This window comes from Oratosquilla oratoria, chromosome 34 (genome assembly GCF_046742065.1).
Source record: "Oratosquilla oratoria isolate Oo_2021 chromosome 34, ASM4674206v1, whole genome shotgun sequence".
NCBI classification, from domain to species: Eukaryota; Metazoa; Arthropoda; class Malacostraca; order Stomatopoda; family Squillidae; genus Oratosquilla; species Oratosquilla oratoria.
The window spans coordinates 46,306,599-46,315,061 of record NC_134810.1 but is presented as its reverse complement, the minus strand read 5'-3'; the positions used below and the strand labels follow the sequence as shown (position 1 = coordinate 46,315,061).

Sequence of the window (8,463 nt, the reverse complement as noted above, 5' to 3'; positions counted from 1 at the left end):
CCGAAGGCCGTCGCGCACCCTCAGCATCAAGGCGGAAGAACTGGAGGACGATACAAGGAAGACTGGAGGACGAAGTAGGGATGATTGGAGGACAACGTGGGGGATGGGGGTGGGGGAAGACTGGAGGACGAGGTATCCCGAGGACGAGCTGCAGTGGAGGATTGGACAGAGCTGGAGAATGAAGTGAATGTTATCGAAGTAGCCGGAGAACGATGGAAGGAAGAATGTTCGAAAATTGTTAAAAGATCGAGAGAAGACCTGCGGGAACTGGTTGCCGTATTGGAGACAAGAGGAAGATGAAACTGGAGGAGGCTGGAACGACGGGGATAGGTGGGAGGACAGGGATAGTTGGAACGAGTGACGATGGTTAGGAGGTCGAGGAGGTACGTGGAGTAGGTCGAGGACAGGCTCTCCACGTTCGGTGAACGGGCAGGCGAGAAGGCAGGCGAAGTCCCCGCCTTGTCACTATTAAACAGGTGCGCCTGGGGACGAGTAGGGAACTCAGCACGGCGCCCTCGATGGGTTACTGTCACCTGGAGGAGCCTACAGACGGCCTCCAGTACCGTGAACGGGATACGATAGGGACAACGGAAGTGAGAGGGGAAGGGACGGGGGGAGAGGAGTTTGTGTGGATAAGCACGTCGTGCGCCTCGGGACGAGAAGGAACTCGGCACGGCGCCCCTCGATGGGTTTCTCGCTTGGAAGAGTGTACAGATGGCCTCCAGTACCGTGAGCGGGATACGATAGGGACAGCGAAAGTGTGAGAGGGGAAGGGAGGGGGAGGGGAGGGGTTGGTGGACAAGCACGTCGTGGAAACACTGTTCCTCACCTCAAGCGATACACATGGGTGTTACACTTACTATATACACTTGGCAAGTTCCGGAGTTTCTCAGGGATGGCTCAGAACATGGTACAAAAATTCTACATTCTAATATTTACAAATATACACAATTTTTTTTATAACGCCTACAACGAGTTTCTAATCATCTGATAGATGTCTCTGGAGTATTATCACAACATGTAAACACTTCCGTCAGGGTCATCTGGGTGTCACTTGCTATCACATGTCACGTGTGGCAGCAGGAACCTAACAACGAACATAACAGTCTGTGCCACTTCACTATAGTTCCCTTTGCTGAGCGAGCAACCACACCAACACGACAGACAGAACTCCCGACGAGACGCCCGGTCTTCCGGAACGGGTCCGCGGCCGCCCCCTTGCGTTCCGGGGCTTCCGGAGCCGCCCAGGGGCACTCGGGGGCCCTTTCTTTGTCTCTGGTCTCGCGTGCCGGGTCTGCTTGTGTTTCGAAATGCTAAGCTTCTACGCTGTGTCGAACGGAGGAACTCTGCATCTACATACAGGAGTTCTGTGCGAAGACCTTTTTTTTTCCCTTTTTTTTTGAGTTTGCAGTCTCGTGGAAGTGCTTTTTCCTGCTTGGAGTATTTACTTTGAGTGTGTAGGTATGGGCTTTGTACCTGGTACGTCCCAAGCCTCTCCTGCCGTACTTGTTAAACAAGCGGTAAACCGCCAATAACCGGTCTCGTAATATCTTGTCTACTCCTCTGACAAAGTATCATCCTGTGCAATCTCAAGAGCTCCCTGGCGAGCTCCTGGGGGGGCGGCAGGCTACGCGCCGCCACCGCCGCCGCCGAAAGAGGAAGAACTGCACGACAGCGGCAGCCGGCACCACTACCACCGCTACGACGCCTCTTGGGTCCGCTACCATCCAATTTCTCTTCTACTCCCTCCTGGCATTGGGTTGCTCGGACGTCCTCTGCACCAGGACCCTGAAGGCGGGCCCTCCGTCACCCTAGGGGCAGCTCAGCGGGCGACGTCACCTGAAGGCTGTAAGTCCAGGAAAGGAGAAGGACGACGCTGAAGAGGAAGTCGAAGAAGCTGAGGAGATGCTGAGCGGTGTCGGAAGCGATGCTGCTGCCATTGCTGCTACCGCGGCAGCCGACGCTGTAGACGTTGCATGGGTGGGGGCGTGGGCGTGGGCGTGATTGGAGGGCAGCTGGGTCTGAGGGGCTCCCGAGGACGGCGACGCCCCAGTCGTTAACTGGGGGGCGGAGCCGAGGGCCGCCTGTCACATGGTCCCCATGTAGGGCCAGTTGAAGGTGGACCCGGAGAGCAGCATGTCCCTGCAAGCACCATGGGAACCGTCATCATCGCGCAACCAACTATAACAGAAGGGAACCTCGTATCTATCTATCTAGATTTACTGTTATATTTATCACCATTCTGTTCATTCTCTCTTTGAATCCTGATAATCATACTTTTAGCTTTGTATCTGAAGGAAAATGCAAACTAAAATGACTCGAGAATGACTTGATCTAATGTGTCTTCAGTGAGGAAAACGAAAACAAGGTTAACGATTTGTCATGGTGGCTGGGATCGTTGGCCCACGTACCTGATAAGCGTCTCGATGGGCGTCTTGCCCACGAGTCTGACGAAGAAGAGCTGTTCTATGACCGTGGAAGACACCGTTCTCAGAGATGGCAGGCGGAGGAGGAGCTTGCCGAATCTGGTGGGCTGGTTCGGGTACTGGGTTCGGCAGTATTCCTCGAGGGCGCACTGAGACTTTTCCTGAAGACTCTCGATGTGCGCCAAGTCGCTGAGGCCGCAGGCGTCTGTAAAAGAAGAATTCGAATCAGATCACCTCCGTCATTAAAAGTCAGGAACTCCCTCCGATGATTATACTATTATTTAGGAAATCAAAGATTTATGAGTGTTGTCACTTTGTCTCCAAGCGAATGTTTAAAACTTCTATAATAGCTCATAACATATTCATTATGCATACCAGTTTATACTAGCCCATTTGCTTACACACACACACACACACACACACACACACACACACACACACACACACATGCACAAGACAGCCAAACAACTTAAATCAACGACAGAAAAAATTTCAATGTAACACTAGCTGAAGACTTTAACTGTAGAGAGGTGAATGAGGGGAGTGGGGGGCAGGTGAAGTGAGGAATCTTAGGGGAATACACTGCTAATTATAATGACGAATAACATAATGACTCAATGGGTTAAGGAACCAAGATGATGTAGAGACGAAGCCACGCCATCAATATTGGAATTAGTTTTCATCAAGTAGCCGGAAGCGATTAAATCTCTTGTGTATAAACGTCCAGAAGGAAAGTGATCATGCGGTCTTGGAATGTATTTTGAATGCAGTGAAGGCAGTTAAGAAAAAACAAACAAAAAACTATTGTGGACTTCTCAGTTGTTAACCGATATTCTGTTCTCTCAATATCTCGTTCATCTATCTTTTACGAAGTTTTGTTTAACACATTTTGGCTATCGTATGACACTGGTCTAAATTTTAGCGGTACCTCCTCCTTTGTTTCCTCCTTTGAATATTGGTACCACATTTGTAAATTCTAGTCCAATGACATCTTCCCATTTTCCAGTAAACCTTGATCTACTTTCTCTATATCCTTTGTGTGTGTGTGTGTGTGTGTGTGTGTTTCACCATGGTCTTGGATCACGTGTTGGACTAGTGATCGTGATCGACAGCTACTTCCCTCCCGGAAGAGAGCTCAGAGCTCGCATATGACCAATCTATGGGTAATGCTGTGACCTTACACGTACACACACACACACACCAACTCCCCGCCTACGAGAGTTGAAGTAACGACTCGCAGCGATACTGAAATTATTTTAGCCCTGGACGGGATTCAAACCCGTGTGTGTGTGTGTATGTGCGCGCGTGTGCGTAGACTCGATAATGAGAACGAAACAAACCAGTGTCTAAACTCAAGACACTTGGAGAAGGGAAAGAAAGGTGATGGTTGAGAGGGGGGGGGGATGGAGCGAGGACCGAGGGGCGACGCCCCAATCCCATTATAGTGTCAGGACTCGCGAAGAATTGTTGACTCGGCCACAGCGTCGTCCTTCGTCCCTGCATGTAAGCCGATTGCAACTTGTAGGGGGCAGAAGAGGGAGAGGAGGATGCGGGTAAAAGCGAGAGGGGTCCGAAGAAGAGAGAGATGGAGGTTTTAAGAAAGAGAGTGGAAGGTGACGTACAAGAACTACATAGAATGGGTGAGTGGAGTTCGTTGAAGCTTGTAGGGGGGCAGGAGAGGGCGAGGAGGATGCGGGTAAGAACGAGAGAGGTCTGAAGAAGAGAGAGATGAAGGTTTTAAGAAAGAGAATGGAAGGTGACGCACAAGAACTACATAGAATGGGTGAGTGGAGTTCGTTGAGGCTTCATGAAGGACTGGAGGGAAAAGTGATGAAGAGGAACTACATAAGAGGCAAGGAAGTTTACGAAGTCCGGACAAAAGACTTCGGAAGCTGGAGTACATATTGCGTAGGAAGAAGACAAATCGTTTAGAGGAACAATAACGATAGAGATAGCTGAGAACTGATTTTTTCTTAAAAGGTCTGTACAGGCGAGGAGAGAGAGAGCAAGAGAGCAATAAGAAATTTTGTGTTGGGGTTAGGAAAGAATGAGGTTACTTGAAGAAAATTTGCTGTAAGAAGCCGTTGGAAGAAGAGGCGAAGGACAAAGATTGTGCTAAAAAGAAAAGAAGAAGAAGAAGAAAAAGGAATACACAGGGAAAGTAAGGAGGAAAGGAGACGTTTGAAAAACAAGACAACTTCGCTGGCCGATTCTCTCCTGCAGGTGGCTACAACGATCGTATCCCATGAGAGGAGAGGAGAGGGCGGGTGGTAAATCGACTTGTTCGGGTATCGAATCTAAGTTGATATATCACGGAAGCCAGCATAAAAGCTGCCCCAGCATCCTGGAAGCAAGATCTTTGCCTTAAACTTCATCAAGAAACTTAATCATGAAAAGCCAGGCCAAAGAAAGGAGAGATATATGTTAAGATTGAGATAAGGAAGTAAGGAAATGAAGGAGGAGAGAGAGATGTGGAATGAGGGAAATGATAGGCAAAATATGGTCAGATGATGCTGAATTAGGTCAGGGTGAAAGATGAACTCGTAGATCGAATAATCATGTGGACAGAAATGAAGGAAAGAAGGGACACCAGGCAGGAAATGTAACGAATCTGTGTAGGGAATGATAAGGAAGAAGTGGCTAGGGCATAAATGGAAACAGTGGGAGATATGGTGATATATTTAAAACGAGGAATATAGACAGAAATGCCGGAGAAAATGTCCTCCCTGATGAATGAAAGAAGGCTTGAGAATAAAACGTGACCTGGGAACAAGATTTGTCTCAGGAAAACATAGAAACAATGAGAAACTGAATGGATCAATGAACGAGGTACTCGAGGCGTCCATAGATTCTCCTCCAAGATGATCTACGTCTGGCTTGACGTCAACTTTGTTAATTTTTTTCCTTCAAGTTTTATTCTGCGAGTCTTGGTTATACTCTCGTGATTTTAATATGACGAATAATAAATTAATTGGCCTGGGGTTGAAAGACTACATTCCTAGTGTCGTATTGTCAGAGAATGATAGATGAATATAAGGTTACGGGGCAAGTCATAGATACTTGTGATTATTTAGTAATGATACTTTTATTTAGAGAAACAAAGATTTGTGGGTTTCATAATTTTGTCTCCACACGGATGTTTTTAAAACTTCTATAATAGCTCGTAGCATATTCATCATGTAAACAAATGGGCTAGTATTTACTAGCCCGTTTGCTTACACACACACACACACACACACATAAACGCGCACACACAGACACACACACACAAACGCACACATACAGACACACACACACAAACGCACACATACAGACACACACACACACATGCATGCATACATACACACACACACACACACACATGCATACATACACATACATGCACACACATGCACACATACATGCACACACACACACATGCACAAACACATGCACACACACGCGCACACACGTACACACACACAAACACACACACACACACACACACACACACGCATACACACAGGGAGGCACACATCACTTCTGACAACAAATGAGTTCCTATCTTGATTGTAACGTGCAATTTGTTCTTCTCATGAATATTCACGTGGCATCGACCCAGGGGGAGGAGGAGGAGGAGGAGGAAGCGGCCAAGAGTTAAGAAGAAATTCTAATGAATTGCAATCTTGAACAGGGTGTACGATGGGGTGGCGGGGCTGGCGACAGGCCTCCCTTCTTGAACAACGGATGACGCGTCGCGCGAACAGTTGCGGTTACGCGGAACGCTTGGTAGGGATGAAATGACGTCAGAGATGTCGTTAAGTGTCTTGTCTTGTAGCAATCTGTGCACGAAGGGTTAAGGTGGCCTCAGGGAATGCGGTGCCGTGCATTCTTGTACGAGGTCAATGAAGAGGAGGGTGGAGGGGGGAGGAGAGGGCCAAGAGTCGGGCTAAACCGACGAAAGCTTTAATGCTACGAAGAAAAAATATGGAGACAAAAAAGTGATGGAACTAGAAACCGAGGAAGCGGAAACAGGACAGGAAGAAAATAGATCCAGAAGAGGAAATCATCCTGAGGAAGGGCGTTACACAAAATAGAAAAATGATAAAAGAAAACGAGAAGGAATAAAGCAGAAACAGAAGGAAGAAACAGGAGAGGGAGAGAAAAGAAAGTAAAAGTGCCAAAGAAAGAAAGAAGAAACTACGAGCGAAGACGAAACTCAAATGAATTTGATTATATAGGTGGATTGATGCACATCTCGTTTTGAGTTCAGACTACGATTGTGTTCAGTGGATAACTGATATAAAGCGAACAATAAAACCCCAGAGGAAAAGGCGGCAAAAGAGAGGGAGCGGAAGAAATACTGAACAAACTCAGGGAATCGATGGGGGGAAAAAGCTGTCATGAGTGAATGGAAAAAAAATGAAGGGGAGAAACTAGAGAGAGAGAGAGAGAGAGAGAGAGAGAGAGAGAGAGAGAGATGAGGAGGAAGATGTGTGACCAGTAGGATGCCACGTAATGATGGAAGGAAGTCATAATGTAGTACGGTGGAAGGTCGCAATGAAAGACGGAGGCGATAAATTAGGTGGAATGTATGTTAAGGCAAGAGGAACAGAGGACTTTTGAGCAGGAAAAAGGAGAAGAGAGGTCAAGGAACATATGGGTAAAGAGGAAAGGGAGAAGGAGCAGGAGAGAGAGGAAGAAATGGAGGAGGAAGAGGAAGAATAGGAAGAGGGAGAGGAGGGACAAGAAGAGGAAAAGGAACAAGGGGAGGAGTAGGAGGAAGAGCAGGAGGAAGAGGAGAAAGAGGGGGAGAATGAGGAGGAGGAGGAAAGGAAACGAAGATGGTGAGAAAATACAAAAACAAGTCGAGTAGGCTGAAGTTCGAAAGGAAAGCATGAAGAATAGGTGGAAACGATTGAGGGTAAAGTGTGAAGTAGACGAAAAGAAAGGAACACGAAAGAATGGTCGTGGAAAGGCACAAATGGTAAGGCAAGTGATGGGAAAAAGTGTCAGCATCAGAGGGCAAAGGGAAAATGAGGAGAGACGAGGGGAAAGGAGGGGACGGGAGGGGAGAGGGGACGGGAGGGTAATAGGGTGAGGAAGGGTAAGGACCGAGGTGTGGGGGGTGGGGAGGGGTAGGGGGGAATCTTTGGGAGTACCGAAGAAAGGGGAGGTGAGAAATAGGGACGGGCCTGGGTAATTAGTGGAGGCGGGGGTGGGGGAGGGGGGGAGTACGCAATTTGCAGCATTTTTATTGGTGCCTTGACTGGAAAACATTTCTGATTTAAGAATCTTTTCATCAGACGGTACGCAGACGTCTCGGGTCCTAAATCAGTAAACCTCAAGGCACTGGCCCACCCGGCAGCAGAATTACCGGCGCTTCGCTCTCTTGGCCCTATTTTAAGGTCTTGTTTTTCATTGGCCTTCGCCACTTGGCCCCCCAAAACAATGAGGACTCGTTAAGCATAAGGTCAGCAATTACTCTAAAAGGAAAAAACTGTTGTGTGTGTAATTAAAAAAACAAAGATGTAAAAAAATGACGTGATTTGTAAAGCTTTTTCTCGTAAGCCTCCTCCACCTCCTCTTCCTCCTCCTCTTCCTTCTCCTCCTCCTCCTCCTCTCTGAACTCTTAAGGCTGATCTTATTGTCTGGATGACAAAGGAAAGTGGTAAGACAAATTCGAATAAATATCAAGCTCAGCATCCAGAAGGTATAGTTTGTTAGGCTTACTTAACGTGAAATATCACATGTAGTTGTATCATACAGGCAGATTTTTGATACACAAAGTTAGGCACATACACGTCATAATGGTATTTAATTTTTTATTGGGGGTTACTAATTTCAGTAGCAAAGACAATTCGTTTTGTAGTAAGCACTCTACATAATGCAGGAATCACGACTAGATAGAGCAACAAAAATTTTCATGTATCTTTAGATTTTGTATAAACACTTGTTCCAGTCAGTCAGCTGGAAACATACAGATGGATAGTGAAGTCTTGCGCGCGCGCACACACACACACACACACACACACACACACAAACTGAATGCTACATG

General features: G+C 47.2%; 1 protein-coding gene across 1 annotated transcript in view; it reads right to left on the bottom strand.

The window, feature by feature from the left end:
* The window catches only part of LOC143018395 (COUP transcription factor 2-like), a gene marked incomplete at its 5' end in the record, with an annotated part of 4,369 nt that extends 1,713 nt beyond the window's left edge, over positions 1–2,656 (bottom strand). The window contains 2 exons of the mRNA XM_076173751.1: positions 1–2,142; positions 2,412–2,656. The exon at positions 1–2,142 is cut by the window's left edge and continues 1,713 nt beyond it. Of these exons, the coding sequence (XP_076029866.1) occupies positions 2,088–2,142; positions 2,412–2,656 (300 nt within the window). The remainder of the gene's footprint in view (positions 2,143–2,411) is intronic.
* Positions 2,657–8,463: the final 5,807 nt, after the last annotated feature.